Source organism: Dryobates pubescens, chromosome 23 (genome assembly GCF_014839835.1).
Source record: "Dryobates pubescens isolate bDryPub1 chromosome 23, bDryPub1.pri, whole genome shotgun sequence".
Classification (NCBI taxonomy): Eukaryota; Metazoa; Chordata; class Aves; order Piciformes; family Picidae; genus Dryobates; species Dryobates pubescens.
In genome coordinates this window covers 1,081,603-1,099,855 of record NC_071634.1, presented here as the reverse complement: position 1 = coordinate 1,099,855, position 18,253 = coordinate 1,081,603, and the positions used below count along the sequence as shown (strand labels likewise).

Here is an 18,253-nt window from a genome sequence, read left to right as displayed (position 1 = left end):
GCTGAACATGAGCCTGCAGTGTGCCCAGGCAGGCAAAGAAGGCCAATGGCATCCTGGCCTGCATCAGGAATAGTGTGGCCAGCAGGAGCAGGGAAGTCATTCTGCCCCTGTGCTCAGCACTGCTTAGGCCACACCTTGAGTCCTGTGTCCAGTTCTGGGCCCCTCAGTTTATGAAAGATGTTGAGATTCTGGAAGGTGTCCAGAGAAGGGCAACAAAGCTGGGGAGGGGTCTGGAGCACAGCCCTGTGAGGAGAGGCTGAGGGAGCTGGGGTTGCTTAGCCTGGAGAAGAGGAGGCTCAGGGGAGACCTCATTGCTCTCTCCAACTCCCTGAAGGGAGGTTGTAGCCAGGTGGGGGTTGGTCTCTTCTGCCAGGCCCCCAGCACCAGAACAAGAGGACACAGTCTCAAGCTGTGCCAGGGGAGGTTTAGGCTTGAGGTGAGGAAGAAATTCTTCATAGAGAGAGTGATTGCCCATTGGAATGTGCTGCCCAGGGAGGTGGTGGAGTCACCATCACTGAAGGTGTTTAGGAGGAGGCTTGATGGGGTGCTTGATGCCATGGGTTATTTGATTAGATGGTGTTGGATGATGGGTTGGATGCGATGATCTTGAAGGTCTTTTCCAACCTGGTCTATTCTATTCTATTCTACTCTATTCTACTCTATTCTACTCTATTCATCCATGGGTGGCTTCACTAAGTTAGCTAGATCCTGAAGACAAACTTTCTCTTCCTCATCGCTGTCACCCTACAAGCAATTGTCTTGGCTTGACTACCTCCCCTGGTTTTGGCATATTTCTATGCTTGAATTTGCTGTCGTTAGTTGTTGTATTTGGGTTGGCTGTAGCTTGATGGACAGAAAAGTGTAAAAGTAGGCAAGTGTTTACCTTTTCTGCAGGTAGTGGCAGGGAGATAAGAGTTAACAAAGAAGCAGGATTGGATCCAGCAGGTGCCAATAGGTACAGCTTACTTGATATAAAAGGTGGATGCAGCTGCAGACGAAGCATTGCAAGGCACGAAACCCCAAGCAAGGCACGAAACCCCAAGCAAGGCACAAGCCCAGGAGTTGCCCAGCAGACCCAAAAGCAGAGCCCCACCCCAAGCAAAGAGCAGCACAACCCTGCAAGCTCCCCAGCAAACCCCAAGGCAGAGCCCAATCCCCAGTGAAGTGCAGCTAACTTAGCCTAAACAGCCTGTAAGAACCATGGCGGCACCGAAGGTTGTGATGCAGCGGAGCTGACCATGGCACCATCCAGGCAGGTGTCCCCCAAGGACCAAACCTTGTCTGGTTGGATCAGAGAGAACAGCAGCCGCCAGGAGTAATCTTCAGGTTGTTTAAGTGTCCCATGTCCTGTGCTGTGGGGCCAGGGGGTCACAGGAGGCTGGGGCTTGGAGCCAAAGCCCCTCCCATATTTCACAGTTGTGTTATGTAACTCCTCACCCTACTGCTCATCTACACAGCCTGCTCAGGGGGTCGTATGCCCCCTGCCCAGCAATAGCCTTCCTCATCTTCATCTGCCTCAGGTCCATTAGCAGTCAAGCAAGAGCTTGAAGCTCTTTTGCAGTCAGCTCATGTTTGTCAACACATTCAATACATTCCCATCCCTGCTCGGTTTCATACACAAAGGGGCCTACAGATATATGTTATCCCCTACTCTTATCGTGTACCTGGGAGCTTCTGATCAAACACCAAGCCTTCCCAGATACCCCCAGGCAGCTGAGCACAAACACCAATTGTTCCCAGCTGGGTATTGCTAATCAAACTCCAATTGATTCTTCTCTGCTCCATGGGGGAGAGACAGAAGCGGTGTGCAAAAAGCATGTGGCCACTATGCATTTAGAAAGGAAGAGAAAGAGAAGAGAAGGAGAAATTTTTCATGGCAAGAGTGGTCAGGATTGGAATGTGCTGCCCAGAGAGATGGTGGAGTCCCCAAGCCTGGATGTGCTTAAAGGTGGTTCGGATGAGGTGCTTGAGGATACAGTTTAGTGGTGAACCAAATGTTTCTGTGATTCTGTGATACTTTCATTCATTGCAGCCTCCTCTTTTATTAATAACCTGCAGCAGTGCTTCAGCCTGGGAGCTGCTTAGGGCATTTGGCTCTCTCCTCTGATAATTAATCTATCTGCACACTTACGTCGCTGCCAGCTCTTTATGGATGCCATGTTGCTCCCTCCATAAAATGGGCTGTTGAGATCTTCCTTACCACTACCTCTCCTGCTGCAAATCAAGGCCTGCACAATGCAGAGCCATTTATCTCTGGACCCTGACCAATTTGATGTTAATGTTTTAACAGACCCATAAAATAATTACATCACTTTACAGCCATGGGGCATTATAAAGCAAGGCTCTGCTGCCCAGCACAGCACCTTCTCTTGGCACAGGGAGCACAGGGAGCCCTGCACCATGAGCTTCACTGGCAAGTATGAGCTCCAGTCCCAGGAGAACTTTGAGCCTTTCATGAAAGCCCTTGGTAAGTGCCTGCATGTGCCCTGTGCATGCATCTGCCCTCTGCCTGCATCTGCCCTGTGCTGCTTTGCCTCCACAGCTCCCAGTGCTCCCTGGCAGCTCAGCTGTGCTGCTGCTCCAGGCTGAAAAGCTCTCCCACTTTCTCTGCCCCTGGTCTCTGTCCATCCTTGGGGGATTTCAACTGCATGTGTATGGAGATGTGATCTCAAAGCAGACAAGAGAGCCTCTCTGATGGTGGCTGGAGTTCAGGAGAGGCTGGGTGAGATTTTGTGGCCTGCAAGGAACTGGTCCCAGCAGGCTCTGCAGCTGACAAGCAGTGACAGCAGTGAGAAGCAGTGAGAAGCAGTGACAGCAGGAACAGCAGGGACAGCAGTGAGAAGCAGTGTCAAGCAGAGACAAGCAGTGACCGGGGGGGTAAGGGGAAACAGGGAGTGGAGAAGCCATCAGGTGCCCTGGATTTGGCCAGGGGATTCTTGTGCTCTCATACATTGCAACTCCCTGTAGATATTCTAAATCCTGTCTCTTTTGCCCAGGTTTGTTGCATTCCATTGCAGATGGTACTTTTGCTTGTAAATACAGCTTGCATTTGCTTCCAGCTGGGCTGGGATGGCAAATTTAATAGGGGGGGGGTGGGGATTTTCAACCCACCACACAAGCCAGCAGCACCTTGGTGGCTTGGGGCAGCTGTGGATCTGCTCTGTCAGGCTTGGAGCTTTAAAGGTCAGCAGGAACTCCCTCAGCTCAGCATGGTGCTGCTCAGAGCTACTGCAAGGCCCTGAATTCCCCCAGCCAGCAGCAAAGTGCTCAGGGTTGCTCCAACGCATTGCCAGCAGTGTCCCTGCCAGGCAGCTGCTTTGTGCTGCCCCTGCACAGCTCTCGGCCAGAGGGGCTCCACCTGGCAGGTCAGCTTCAGCCTTTGGGAGAAGATTTTGGTGACCTGGTTCTGAGGGACCCTAAATCTCACAAAACACCTCCTGGTTCCCTCCTTCTGCCTCAGGTTGTTGCATTTTCTCTGCTGGCCCCCCAGGGAAGGAAGGACAAGTGGGGGGTTAGTTTCTATCTGGTGCTTAGCTAGGGGGTGCCTGCCCTGCTGCCAGCCTGAGAGTGGGCCAAGGGAGATGCCCAGTTCCCACACAAAACCCAGGGTGGTAGCATTTGGTCTCCTGCCTCCCCAGCAGACTCAGGGCCATGTGGTCCTTGGGGAGCCATCAGCACTCTAAAGCTTTTCCACAGGGCAATAGAAACCCTCCCAGCTGCAGGTCCCCAAATGCCACCACTTTAATTTGGCATCACCAATGGCTCCACCAAACAACTCTTGTTCCTGGGCAGGACTTCCTGATGACCAGATCCAGAAGGGCAAGGACATCAAGAGCACCTCAGAGATTGTGCAGGATGGGAACAAGTTCAAGTTTACTGTGACCATTGGCTCCAAGGTGATGACAAATGAGTTTACCATCGGGGAGGAGTTTGAGTTTACGATGCCAACAGGAGAGAAAGCCAAGGTGAGTCACCAGCTCCTCCTCTGCCAGGGCTGGGGGATCTGAAGGACATTAAGTTTCATTTCCAGCCATCTCCTCTGCACTTGAGCACAGGGACTGACCAGAGCAGAGGTGTTAGAGCTGACAGAGGGAAGGGCCCTGGGCAGTTCCCTAGCCTGGCTCTGTCATTCACGGTCTGCAAGCAGGACTTGATGTGATGGGAAGGAGCTAACTGCTGAGACCAAGTCTGCAGGCATGGCAGCCACTGCCCTGCTGCCTGCAGGCCCTCAGCTCTCTTAGGAACACTTTCTGGAAAGGAACATGTATGGAGATGGACAGACAGAGGAACAGACCTGGGGCTTGCTGGGTTCTGGATCTGAGTCCTTTCAATGAGCAGTGACAGCTGCCCTCAGGGAGCTGCTGCTGTCTGTAGCCCTTGGAGATGTGCAGCTCCTGGGGGCAGGAGACTCAGCAGATATTCCTGTGCCTGAGAGCTTGCCACCATCACTGACTTTATGAAAGTGCCTTGAACTCTTCCTCACCTTGACCAAGACATCCTGTAGCTCCGTGCTGTTGCTCAGCTCCTTGTCAGCTCAGCCCAAAGAAGGCTGCTGTGGCAGTGTGCAGTAGTTGGGTGGTGAGGAGGAGCCAACATGCCCTGGGCCAACTGTGCCTCTTGCAGCAGGCATGCAGCTGCTCTTGGTCTGGGTGCTGCATGAGGAGCTGCCCCAGAGAGCATGAGGGCTGCACAGAGGGAGCAGCAGTGCCAGGGGGAAGAGCCTTCCTTCTTCTCCTCCAAAATTCATGTGTTGCTGTGATGTCCAAGGATGCCAAGGATCCCTGCTCTAGCATCAAACAGTGTGGGAGAAGTGAGTGAGTCTGAATGGTAAGGAGAGAGAGGTAGGTGCAGTGGCAAAGTCACAGCCCTGCAGAGGTCAAAGGAGGTATCTCCACCCTCACTGTGCTGTAGCCAGGACCAGCACAGCCGTCTCCCCATTCTCCCTCTTCACCCTCCCAGCAACAGCAGATTCACCAGAGGAGCAACTTACTCCATAGTGTTTGCAGGGGGCATGGTAACAACTCTGTGCAGAGGAGGAAGGGGACAGTCTAGGGGATGAGATGTTCTCCTGCAATAACAGCAATGCCTCTGTCTTCTCCTACCAGACTGTTGTTCAGATGGAGGGGAACAACAAGCTGGTGGCAACCATGAAAGGGATCAAGTATGTCAGTGAACTGAATGGAGACATCATGACCAGTGTAAGAGCATGGGGAATGGTGCAGTGACCAATGCTGCTTTGATTTGCATGTCAGACCCTGTCCACACCAAGCGCCATGAAAAGCTAACCCCCTCCATTTCTCATTCAGGTTGTCACCATGGGTGACCTCACCTTCAAGAGGGTCATGAAGAGAATCTAGAAGCTGTGCACACAGCAGCCACCTCTCTGTGTAAAATGTGTCCATTAAAGTCAACTTTGTACTAAAGGCCTCCTCCTTGCCATCAGCTTCTGTCCCCTTGCTCCAAGGAGATGCAGGGCTGGGCACGTTCCTGCAAGCCCTGCCACAGCCTGGGCAATGAGCTGAGCCAGGGCTGTGCTGCTGCTGGGGAATGGAACTGGGCTAGGCTGCAGCCTTGCAGCCATTGAGTCACCTTCTGGGATGTGCTCCACGCTGCTGAGCACTCTTCCAGAGCCTCCTTCCTCCCTGGGGAGCGGTGCCAGCATCCTGCCAGGCACGTGCCAGTGGTCATGTAGCCACAGCTGCCCTGGCTGGGTGGCTGCAGTGGTGTCCGGGTTTCAGGACAGGCAGATCCTCTCTTGCCTCCAAGGGGGGGCAAAAAAATGAATAACACTCACACAAATGGATTGCAGAAGTGATGGAAGTTTAAATGGAAAAGTAGTAAGTGTTTCACAGAGAGCTTTACAGAGAGCTACAAGCACAGTGACAAAAGAAACCCAAAGCACAGAGAGTCCCTTACAGCATACCCAGAAGCCTCCTAGCCCTTCCCTTCTCCCCACCTGAGGGTGTACTCAAACCCCCCAGGGCTCTTTCTTCACCTCTCACTGCTAGGCTGGCTTCAAGAGTGGCCAGGTCTGAGACCACTCCTCCCCGTTCTCCTCCTGGCATTAGGTCTAGCCAGGCCTAAGAGGCCTTGAGATAACCATTCCCAGTTAAGGAGCATCTCTCCTGGGAGCAGGGAGGGAAGAAAGAGGACGTGAGAGACTTTGCAGATGGATTTATAGGGTGTAGGACATTATGGGTATGAAATACATTAATTCCTGTCTCCACCCACTGGGGTGAACCCTTGGGATGCAGGAGGTGTGGCAAGATACACCTGCCTAAACTTCCACAAGTGGGCAGGGCAAGGGCTCTGTTCCCTTTGCTTTCACACGTGGCCAACATGAGCACAGGGCAGGGCTAAAGGATGCTTTAGGGGAGGCTGAAGGAAGCCTCAGTGATCCTGCCTGGAAAGCTGCCCTGGGGAAGGCAGCAGCATGGGGGGAGTTCAGGTGTCTCAGCCATCATCTTCACCCTCACACCTCTGCAACAGGCACCAGCCCCACAGGCTCTGGACACTCCATCCCCATCTCCTCCCCATCCCTTCCCACCAGCAGGAGCTCCTACACAGTCCTCGGGTGCCCTGTGTGCATTCCTCCCCAAACCATGGCTGCCAACTGCTGAGCAGGACCTGCCCAGCTCTGCCAGGGGGAAGGAGAGCTTCTTTCTCCTGGCAGGAGATGGGCACTGGCTGCTCACAGTGTAGGTACAGAAGGAGCACCAAAGTCATCTCCCAGCCTGTTGCTTGCTGCTGAAGGCTGTGTGCAGTTGTGGCTTTCTGCTGCACAGAGGAGAGGAAACTTCTCTTAGCTGCCTTTTCCAAGGCCTGTGCTGGGATGACAACTGGGAATGATCACTGGCAGAAGGCTCCAGGGCTGGTTGGGAGGCACCTAGCAGGGATGATGTCCTTACAAATGCTCAAAGCTGATGAGGATGTTAGGGAAGCAAGACAAGGCCTTTCCCACCACCTCCTGCATCCCCAGCACGTGCCACCGATTTGTCCTCAGGTGCAGCTCTCCCCTGACTCCTCTCTCCTCAGGGGAGGCTCTCCTCTGACAGGTCAGCATTGATCGTCTTGCTGAGAGCTGACCAATGTGGATTGCCACAGCAGATGGGCACCCCAGGGACAAACAGCAGGGCCTAGCTCAACAGCACCTACAAAGCAGATGCTGGGCTACAGTGGACTCAGAGCTGCAGAAACATGGAAGCCAATTGAAGATCTGTCCACAGAGAAACCTTACCAAGGGAATTCCTTCCTTACTTGTTGATTCCAGAATCCTTTGCAAGTGGACCTAGCTGTTTTGCAGCCTTGTTGCCTACTGCTAAAGCAGGAGCCCCTGTGTCATAGCATCTTCCCTAACCAACTCATTATTGGTTCAGTTTCTCCTCTGAAATAATCTTTTCTTCCATGCCTAATTTCCTGCCTGGGTGCATTAGCTGACTGTATATCATCATCTTCTTCATCCTGATGTCTCCCAGGGCTCACTGCTAGAAGCCTCGGTTCATTATGTTCATTATATTCAGAATCACCTTCCTTGGTTCCTGATCTCTGAGAATCCTTACCCTGTTTTGTATCTTCACCACCTATTGGTGCCTTCACTAATTCAGCAAGATCTTTATGACAAACTTTCTTTTTCTTCTCATCATTTTGATCACTATCACCTTTCTCACCTTTCTTGGCTTTCTTGGCTGGACCACAACAAAGGGCACAGCCAAGGTCAGCAAAGCCATCAGAAGCCAGAGCTAGTATCTGTCTGAGCAAAGGAGTCGGGAAAAAAAGAGAGACTGTTAGTTTATATTACCAACCTTATGTTAGGGTGGTGAGACACTGGCACAGGCTGCCCAGGGATGGGGTTGAGGCTCTGTCCCTGGACACATTCAGGATCAGCCTGGCTGTGTCCCTGGGCAGCCTGCTCTTGCTGCCTGCAGGGGCTAGGACGAGATGCTCTTGGAGGCTCCCTTCCAACCCACTGCAGTCTGTGACTCTGTGAATGAAAGCCTTTCCTGCTTAGTCCCCACTGCAGCAGAGCTTAACCTGTCTCAGTGCAGTTTCCTATCACCAGTACCTTGTACCTAAGGCCAACCTGGCTGCTGACTGCTTCCCTGTGCATGGCAGAGGCTGAGCCTCCATTTCCATATCTCCCTTCCCACTTATTTAGGAGGGAAAGAATTGGCCCTGGCACATGCTTATCTCTGTGCTCCCAGCTCAAGGCCAAGGGTTGAATCAACTCACAGGCAGGTCCAAAGGATTCCCCTACCGTGTTGATGTGTCATACCTAGAGTCAAGGCCAAGCTGTGGGTGGAAAATGCCCTCTGTACCTGCTCTGTGTGATGGGTTGAAATTACCCCCCAGAATAAAAGTGCCAGACCAGCTCAGTGAAAGCAAACAAAGCTGTCTGTGCAAGCAAAACTGCAGTCTAGAAATAGGGGATGCACTGAATGTGTACCACATAGACAATATTTACATGAATTTACAATTTATAAACAATGCAAGAACCTCCCTGGACAAAACCAGGGGGTTACCAACAGCTTCTCCCTCCCTGCTCCCATCCCCCACGCTATAGAAGGCAAAAGAGAGAGAGAGAGAAGAGCAGAGAGCGGCTTGTTAGTACTTAGCCACAAAAAGAAATGCAGCCAAGGTTAGCAACAGCCAAGGAAAAGCTACCAGCTGGTATCAGCTGGAGTGTGGGAGCCAAAAAGAGCAAGTTACTGTACAACTATAACTTTATGTTAGACCAATGGGATTAGTTAGACTTTATTATTTTTCTTTTGCATCCAACTGTAATTTATTCTACTACTTTTCTATCCAAGATTGGTGGAAAATTTCCTTGGCACAGCCTAAAATTGCCACGATCCACTCCTTCTGCATACCTCCGCTGTTTGCTGATGCTGTCCATCTTATCTAAAATAGTGTCTACAGTACTGAGTAGTGAAGTCCATATTCTCAGTTTATCCTCCATTCCAGACATCTCAGATGTAGATGATTCAAAAATTCAATAAACAGGAAATAGGAAAACAGTTTTGTCTGTTCACATGTGAGATGAAGACAAGAACAGGGACTCCCAGGTGACTCCAGTCTCTCAGGGTTTGTGCACCGTAGATTCCTCATGGATTCTGCCTTTGGGCACGATGTTGTACCTGAAGCAAAAACTCCTAACAGCTGTACTGAAGAGCTGGGTAAGTTTCCAACCATCCAGTGTTTGCCTCTACCATAGTCAGCACATATTGCTTACCAGATGGAGAATGAGATAGAGTGATGTAGTCAACCTGCCAGGACTCACCATACTTGTACTTGGACCATCTGTCACCATACCACAAGGGCTTCATTCACTTTGCCTGGTTGATAGCAGCACAAATGTCACAGTCATGGATGACTTGTGTGATGGCATCCATGGAAATGTCTATGGATCTGTCAGGAGCCCACTGGTAGTTTGCATCTCTGCCTTGATGTCCTGATGCATCGTGAGCCCACCGAGCTAAGAATATCTCACCTCGGTGTTTCCAGTCGAGATCAAGTTCAGAGTCCTTGTCTGCTTGAGAAACTCTTGCAGCTAGATCTGCCTGATGGTTGTGCTGCTGTTCCTCAGTAGCTTTGCTCTTAGGAATGTGAGCATCAATGTGTCTCACTTGCACTGGAATTCTCTCGATTCGATCAGCAATGTCTTGCCACAGGTCGGCTGCCCAGATGGGTTTTCCTTTCCTCTGCCAGCCATTCTCTTTCCAGCCCTTCAGCCAACCCCATAGAGCATTGGCTACCATCCATGAGTCGGTGTAGAGATAAAGCTTTGGCCATCTCTCACGTTCAGCTACGTCGAGAGCTAGCTGGACAGCCTTTACCTCTGCAAACTGACTGGATTCTCCTTCTCCATCCTTCGCCTCTGCAACTCGGCGTGTTGGACTCCACACTGCAGACTTCCACCTTCGCTTGTTCCCGACGAGACGACAGGAACCGTCTGTGAACAAAGCATACTTCTTCTCATCATCAGAAAGGTCATTGTAAGGAGGAGCTTCCTCAGCACGAGTTACTCTCTCCTCTGGAGGTTTAGCACAGTTGGTATCTTCAGGCCAACTTGAGATCACCTCCACCAGACCAGGTCTTTCAAGATTTCCCATTCAAGCTCTCTGTGTTATCAGAACCATCCACTTAGACCAGGTGGAATCTGTGGCATGATGTGGTGTGGAACCTTTGCCTTTGAACATCCAATTCAAAACTGGCAATCTGGGAGCTAAGAGAAGTTGTGATTCAGTTCCAATTACTTCAGAAGCTGCTTTCACTCCTTCATAGGCAGCTAGGATCTCTTTCTCTGTTGGAGTATAATTAGCCTCTGAACCTCTGTAACCTCGACTCCAGAAGCCAAGAGGTCGTCCACATGTCTCACCTGGAGCTTTTTGCCACAAGCACCAGGTTGGACCATTGTCACCTGCAGCCGTGTACAGAATGTTCTTAATGTCTGGACCATCTCGGACAGGTCCCAGTCCCACTGCTTGAACTACTTCTTGCTTTATCTGGTCAAAGGCTGCTTGTTGTTCAGGTCCCCAGTGGAAACTGTTCCTCTTTCGTGTCACATCATACAGAGGTTTCACAATCTGACTGTATCCAGGAATGTGTAGTCTCCAAAATCCCACTATCCCCAAGAAACGTAGAGTTTCTTGCTTGTTGGTGGGATTTGCCATGGTAGAGACTCTATTTACCACATCCACTGGAATGTGTCGGCGTCCATCCTGCCACTGCACTCCCAGAAACTGGATCTCTGTGGTAGGACCTTTCACCTTGTCTCTCGATGGCAAAACCTGCATTCAGAAGAATGTCCATGATTTTGTTACCTTTCTTGTAGACTTCCTCAGCAGTTTTACCCCAGACGATGATATCATCGATGAACTGGATGTGTTCTGGAGTACCACCTTCCTCCAGAGCATCATGGATCACTGCATGACAGATGCTGGAGCTGTGGATCCAGCCCATTGGCAGTCTGTTGAAAGTGTACTGGATTCCTCTCCAGGTGAAAGCAAACTGAGGCCTGCATTCCTCTGCTATGGGAATAGAGAAGAATGCATTAGCAATGTCTATGGTAGCATACCATTTGTCCTCTTTGGATTCCAGCTCGTACTGGAGTTCCATCATCTGGTACTGCTGCACTCATAGGCGGAGTTACTTTGTTGAGGGCACAGAAGTCGACTGTCAGACGCCAGTCTCCATTTGGCTTTCACACAGGCCATGTTGGACTGTTGAGGGGTGCATGAGTTTTGCTGACCTTCCAATTGACAACGATGCCTGCGCTGAGGCTACAGGGAAAGCTCCTGGGACCGCTGCCTTTACCAGCGCAGCCAGGGTTGCAGCCACCACCAACACAGCCACTGCTGCCTGAGCAGGGCTACTTGCTGCCAACACTGTGGTCACCACGGCCGGCACAGGGGCTCACAACCACCACCCAAACCCCACTGCTGGCTCGGTGCCAGCTCTGCCACAGTGTTTGCTGTGGTTCCCATTAACTCCTACCTGCCTGCTACTGCCTGCTGCTGCAGCTTCTCCTGTCTCTGTGTCTTCCCCACTACTGAAATCACTTCCATTAGAGCCAGACCTCTGTCTCCTTCTCCGCTTTAAAACAAAGCAATCAGCTGCACGTCTCTCAGCACAATGCTATTAGAGACCTATTATTACCACCCCCCAAAGCAACAAATCCAAGGCAGTAATCACTAAACCTCTTTAACTTGTATTTAAACCAAAGGAAGAGTTTATACACTATGTACCTTCCCACTCAGTCACCTAGTGCAGAAACAAATCATAAACACCACACTTATGACAGAGTACAGCAAATGCCTCAAAACCCAAAACAGATTACTTTTGGCTTCCTTAATCTGAGCAGGAATTAATCAATCAAGCAATACCCCAGGTTAAACAGGTGTCAATTAATTTTGGAATGTGGTGGGTTGACAGTTCCCCCCCAACATTTCATTTGCCAGACCAGCTCAGCTGGAAGCAAATGAAAGTTTTATTTACAAGCAAAACTACACTCTACAATGGAATGCAAGGAATAGGTACAAAACAGACAATATTTACAATATTTACAGCACAGTTCAGCACAAGGACCTCTCTGGTTAGAGACCAGGGGGAGCTACTAGCTTCTCCCTCTCTGCCTCCCCTTTACCTTCCTGTACAAAACAGGGACAAGAGAAAGGAGCAGAGGGAAGTTAGACTTAGCCAAAACAATGCAGCCAAGGTCAAGCAGAATCAAGTTAGTATCTCTCCCAGAACCAAGAAACAAGAGATTGGTTTGGGAACTAAATCTTATGGTAGCTCTCTCTCCAAGGGATTGTTTAGAATTATCCTTATTTTACATCCAATAGTAATTTATTTACATTTTACTGCTTTCTGTTCAAGATCTGTGACAAAATTTTTAAAGGCATAGCCTAAAACTACCACATCCAGCTAGAGCAGGCTGTCCAGGGACACAGCCAGGCTGATCCTGAATGTCTCCAGGGACAGAGCCTCAACCCCATCCCTGGGCAGCCTGTGCCAGTGTCTCCCCAGCCTCCCTGTGCAGAACTTCCTCCTCATGTCCAACCTAACTCTGCCCTGCTCCAGGTTCAAACCACTGCCCCTGGGCCTATCCCCACAGCCCCTTCTGAACAGTCCCTCCCCAGCCTGCCTGCAGCTGCCCTGCAGATACTGAACTGCAGCTCTGAGGTCTCCCTGGAGCCTTCTCTTCTCCAGGCTGAACAGCCCCAACTCTCTCAGCCTTTTAACTAGAAACCTGACTCGGGATTGGCACTCGGGACCAACGGCCTCAGGAAGCAAGGCACTTCACTCTACTTTCCTTTTCAAGCTTTGAGGAGCAGCAGGACCCCAGCAGTCACCAGGCAGAGAGCGAGCTCTGGCACAGCCTGCCTGCCCGAGATTGTGACATCAGCCACGGGACATTCAAACCGCGCCCAAGGCTGGCACGGGCTGGCACTGTGCGTGAGACCTGCTGCTGCCCGCTGGATTGCAGCCAGTGGCACTGCCACCACACTCACTGGATTCTTTATTCTTCCAGTGCATCAGTGGCCAGGGACAGGGATGGTTGCACCTCGCAGCAAAGCTGCCTTCAAAAGATCAGTGTCGAATCAGACTGAGGTCGAACATAGCAGCCAGGTGTGCAGGCAACTGGCTGCAGAGTGCTGGAGCCTGGCACTTGGAATGGAGGGCAGTGGGGACAGCACCTGCAGTAGGTGTGAGCAGATCGACTATCTGCTTAACCTAGTGGCTGAACTGAAGGAGGAGGTTGCTAGACTTAGGACTGTAAGGGAATGTAGAAGGGAGTTGAGCTTGAGTAACCAGGCTCTGCAGGCTCCCCTAGCAGAGGCTGGTTACCCAGAAAGTAGCGGGGAATGGACACAGGTTGTTCTTAAAAGATGTAAAGCAAAACCTCCTTGCCTCCCCTCACTTTCCCAGCTCCCCTTGCAAAACAAATCAACCTGGTCTGGTCTATTCCTATTCTATTCTAAATATGGGACACTGGAAGTTGAGGGTGAGGTGATGCTGATGGCAGAGGACACACCATCTGAGGTGTTGCCTAAGGCAAAATGGCCTAAAGCTAAACAGCCTGCACCCAGCATCAGGACTTGTTCCCTAAAAAAAAAAGGGGGGTAGTTGTTATTGGTGATTCTCTCCTGAGGGGAACAGAGGGCCCCACATGTCAGCTGGATCCTTCCCACAGGGAAGCCTGCTCCCTCCCTGGGGCCCAGGTCAGGGATGTTAGCAGAAGGCTGCCTAGTCTGGTACAGCCCTCTGATTACTACCCCTTAACAGTTATGCAGTTAGGGAATGATGATGTTGCAACCAGAGCTCCCAAGGCAATCAAAAAGGACTTCAAGGCCCTGGGAGAACTGGTTGAGGGGTCAGAGCACAGGTGATTTTTTCATCAATACCCTTAGTTGCAGGAAGGAATGCTGAAAGGAACAGGTCAGCAGCTACAATCAACAAGTGGCTTACAGGCTGGTGCCACCAAAAGAATTTTGGGGTTTTTGATCTTGGGGAACTTTCTACTGCACCAGGTGAGCTGGCAACAGATGGAGTACATCGGTCCCAGAGGAGAGGAAAGATCCTAGCACATGAGAACAGCCTATCCCCCAGAGGAAAAAGGGTTTTAGGAAGGGAGTTGGCAGGTCTCATTGACGGGGCTTTAAACTAGATGGGAAGGTGGAAGGGGCTGAAACCAGTCCCCCCAGACAGGAGTCTGGGGGTGGTAAGCTGGAGTCAGGGCTGAAACCAGCAGCCCAACTGAAGTGCATGGACACTAATGCACGCAGCACGGGCAACAAACAAGAGGAACTGGAAGCCTTGATGCAGCAGGAAATTTATGATGTAGTTGCTATAACAGAGACATGGTGGGACGACTCACATGACTGGAGCATTACAATTGACAGCTACAGGCTCTTCAGGAGAGACAGGTTGGATTAGGAAAAGGCTGGAGGCTGAGCCCAGAGAGTGGCAATGAATGGTGCCACATCCAGCTGGCAGCCAGGCAACAGTGGTGTGCCCCAGGGATCAGTGCTGGGCCCCAGCCTGTTCAATATCTTCATTGATGATCTGGAGGAGGGCATTGAGTCCATCAGCAGTGAGTTTGCAGATGACACCAAGCTGGGGGCAGGAGTTGAGCTGTGAGAGGATAGCAGAGCTCTGCAGAGGGACCTTGCCAGGCTGGACAGATGGGCAGAGGCCAAGGGCAGGAGATTGAACACATCCAAGTGCCAGGTTCTACACATTGGCCACAACAACCCCAGGCAGTGCTACAGGCTGGGGTCAGAGTGGCTGAGAGCAGCCAGGCAGAGAGGGACCTAGGGGTGCTGGCCCATAGTAGGCTGAACATGAGCCTGCAGTGTGCCCAGGGGGCCAAGAAGGCCAAGGGCATCCTGGCCTGCATCAGGAACAGTGTGGCCAGCAGGAGCAGGGAAGTCCTTGTGCCCTGTGCTCAGCGCTGCTTAGGCCACACCTTGAGTCCTGTGTCCAGTTCTGGGCTCCTCAGTTTAGGAAAGAGGTTGAGATGCTGGAAGGTGTCCAGAGAAGGGCAACAAAGCTGGGGAGGGGTCTGGAGCACAGCCCTGTGAGGAGAGGCTGAGGGAGCTGGGGTTGCTTAGCCTGGAGAGGAGGAGGCTCAGGGGAGACCTTCTTGCTCTCTCCAACTCCCTGAAGGGAGGTTGTAGCCAGGTAGGGGTTGGTCTCTCAAGCACCCAGCAGCAGAACAAGAGGACACAGTCTCAAGCTGTGCCAGGGGAGGTTCAGGCTGGAGGTGAGGAGAAAGTTCTTCCCAGCAAGAGAGATTGGCCATTGGAATGTGCTGCCCACGGAAGTGGTGGAATCACCATCCCTGGAGGTGTTTAGGAAGAGCCTGGATGAGGCACTTGGTGCCATGGTTAGTTGATCAGTTGGTGTTGCGTGATAGGTTGGACTGGATGATCTCAAAGGTCTCTTCCAACCTGGTTAATTCCATTCCATTCCATTCCATTCTATTCTATTCTATTCTATTCTATCTTGAGCCCACTCCTTTGGAATCAAGATGTGGTCTGTTGACTCCTGTATTTCAAGCCCTAAAGGTCTTATCATGGTGGAACAGTTCCCTGATTCATACCATTGGGTGTAGGAGCAACAGTTGTGTAGGGAAAAGAGAACTGGAATCTGTTAGGGCAGTGGAGGGTTAATAAATTGTGATAAATGTGTATGCTGAGCATTGATATAAAGCAGAGGTTCTCCAGCCCTCTGATCATCTTTGTGGCCTCCTCTGGACACTCTCCAGTAGGTTCATGCCCTTCTTGTGCTGGGGGCTCCAGCTGGACACAGCACTGCAGTTGAGGTCTCTCCATAGCAGAGCAGAGGGGCAGGATCCTTTTCTCCATCTCTGGCCACACTGCTTCAGATGCAGCCCAGGCTGCCAGTGGCACAGCAGCAGCAGCTCCAAGGGACACCATAAGCTGTCACCACTTCTCCTCTCCCAGAGGTGTTCTTGAGGGGGCAAGTTCCAAATTCCCCTCTTTCCCCCTCCCCCTTGCAGGGTTTTGGGTGAAAAGGGTGCAAAAGGGGGACAAAGAAGGCATCAGCATGGACCCAGGATTACTCACCTGGGCTCTTCCCCAGGACAGGTGAATAAGTTCTGCACAATTTTCTAAGCTCAGGATGCAATAGGCTGAGCTTTCCTGCCTTTGCTTGTTTGCCATTAGCCATCTTGATTCCAGAGTTATTAAACAATGTCAGTAGATGAGGGATGAGCAACTGACATCCTTGACCTGGACCTGAGCAGAGCCTTCCACACTGTCCCACACCACATCCTGGGCTCCAAGCTGGTGAAGTGTGGGTTCCATGGATGGATTCCTGGGTGGATGGAGAACTCTCTTGATGGCTGCACCCAGAGAGTGGCTGTCCATGGGTCCATGTCCAGGTGGAGGCCAGGGACAAGTGGAGTCCCTCAGGGATCAGCACTGGGACCAAGCTTGTTTAACATCTGTGGTGCCAGCCTGGATGCCAGTGCACAGGCCACACCTGGGAGGTCCCAAAAGGGTCCAGCCCAGTGGGTGGTCACAGGAAGCCAAGTATTTCACCCATAATTCCCTCCTCCTTCCGTGCGGCTGCCTAGGTACAATGGCTGAGCTGCCTCCCTTGGGCCTGCCCAGGCCCAAGGCTGGGTTGGGGGGGAAGAAAGAGCACTGGGGGAGGGGGTTGGGTGTACCCCCAGGTGGGGATGGGACGTTCTTGGGTATGCTTTGGGATCTCTCTCTCTCTTTGTCATGGTGCCTGTGGTTTTCTGTAAAACTTTCATTGTTTTTCCATTTAAACTTTCCACCATTTTTGCAATCCATTTGTCTGAGTCTCCCTTTGCCTGTGGTGGGAGAATTGGTCTCCCAAACCACGACAGTTAATGGCGTAGCCAGGCCGGGAGTTGGTTGCTGTGGTGAACTGCAGATCGGACTGCAAAAGATGGAGAGTTTAGAGTCAGATGTGGGGCGTTGCTGGTTTGGCAGTTGGGGCTCAAGTTCTCTTGTCGGGGCGACTGTGTGAACTCCTGTGGACTGCAGGACACCTGGTGTGTGGCTGATGGCACGGAATCGCTCCTGGTGCTCGGGAACAGTGAGGGGTGGCTCTTTCTGTGACTTTCTGCCCAGGGTAGCTTAAGAATGCTTGGGGTAGCCTAAGAAGGCAAGACCTGCCTTATCCTCCTTGTTCTCTGCAGAGCGGCAGGGAGCAGAGTGGAGCAGGGGCAGCGGCAAGCAGAGTGGAGTTGGCCCGCGACAGCTTCCGAAACCCGAGGGCGAGCGGGGACTTCGGCTGGAAAGCCGCTCTCAAAGGCTCTGGGAACGCGCTCGTGGCTTTGGCTGAAATAACCATTTGGATGCCCAAAGGGGTGGAGATGACTTTGACTCTGCATCGCGGCAACAGAGACGGCAGGAGCCAGGCTGGGCTGCGCTCAAGCAGCGGCGGTGGCACCGCCCGAGCCGGGCTGCGCTCAAGCAGCGGCGGTGGCACCACCCGTGCCAGGCTGCGGCACCGCCCGTGCCGGGCTGCGTTCAGGCAGCATTGGTGGCACTGCCCGTGCCGGTGCTGCATTCAGGCAGCATTGGTGGCACTGCCCGAGCCGGGCCGCGTTCAAGCGGCGGCGGCGGCACCGCCCGAGCCGGGCTGCGTTCAGGCGGCGGCGGCAGCTGTAAATCTTTCCCTGGTGTTTTCGGGCATGTTCTGAAAACGGCGCCGAGCACCTGGCTCCGCCTCCTCTCTTCTCAGCGAGCTGTGCTGCAGCCGCCCCCTCCGGGGGAGGGCTGTGAACCGGATGCGGTGATGCCTCGGTACGCGAACACCCAGCGGGGGGCGATGACCTGCGATGTGCATTTGTGTGGCTTCGGACCGCGGCTGGAAGCGGTCGGCTGCGGCTCCCTGGAGGGATGGAAAAAGTGGTTGTGGAGGCTGATTGCTCCGACCGGCTTGCCCCAGGGGTGGAAAAAAGCCGCTGAGAAACTGTAAATGCAGATAAAGGCTTGGCTGAGAAGTTGTGAGGTGTTTCCAGGTGACCAGGATGTCCCAAGGAGTCCACAAGGAATTCACACTGCAGGAGGAGGACTGCGTCGCTGGGAGGTTCCATCATATGAGGAAGAACAACTGGAATGGACTGATGCTTGAGCCTGAATGAGAGACTGTGTGGAAGCACGCCCAGATGAAGACATGGACTCTCGCTAGACATGTCAGCAGAAGAGTTCTAATTTGATGATGTGTTGTGGGAGCAGATATTATGGTA

At 52.1% G+C, this 18,253-nt stretch overlaps 1 protein-coding gene across 1 annotated transcript; it reads left to right on the top strand.

Moving 5' to 3' along the window:
- The first annotated feature begins 2,352 nt into the window (after positions 1-2,352).
- LOC104308143 (fatty acid-binding protein, liver-like) lies at positions 2,353-5,418 on the top strand. Its single transcript, XM_054172324.1, has 4 exons — positions 2,353-2,467; positions 3,793-3,965; positions 5,106-5,198; positions 5,307-5,418. Exons 1-4 carry the CDS (start codon positions 2,401-2,403, stop codon positions 5,355-5,357), a joined length of 384 nt encoding a protein of 127 aa, XP_054028299.1. The 5' UTR covers positions 2,353-2,400; the 3' UTR covers positions 5,358-5,418.
- The last annotated feature ends 12,835 nt before the right edge of the window (positions 5,419-18,253 follow it).

Excerpts from the sequence above, each read along its gene's own strand:
- LOC104308143 (XM_054172324.1), top strand. The coding sequence starts at position 2,401 with ATGAGCTTCACTGGCAAGTATGAGCTCCAGTCCCAGGAGAACTTTGAG. Across the intron at positions 2,468-3,792 it reads GCCTTTCATGAAAGCCCTTG|GACTTCCTGATGACCAGATC; the intron begins GTAAGTGCCTGC and ends GTTCCTGGGCAG. Across the intron at positions 3,966-5,105 it reads CAACAGGAGAGAAAGCCAAG|ACTGTTGTTCAGATGGAGGG; the intron begins GTGAGTCACCAG and ends TTCTCCTACCAG.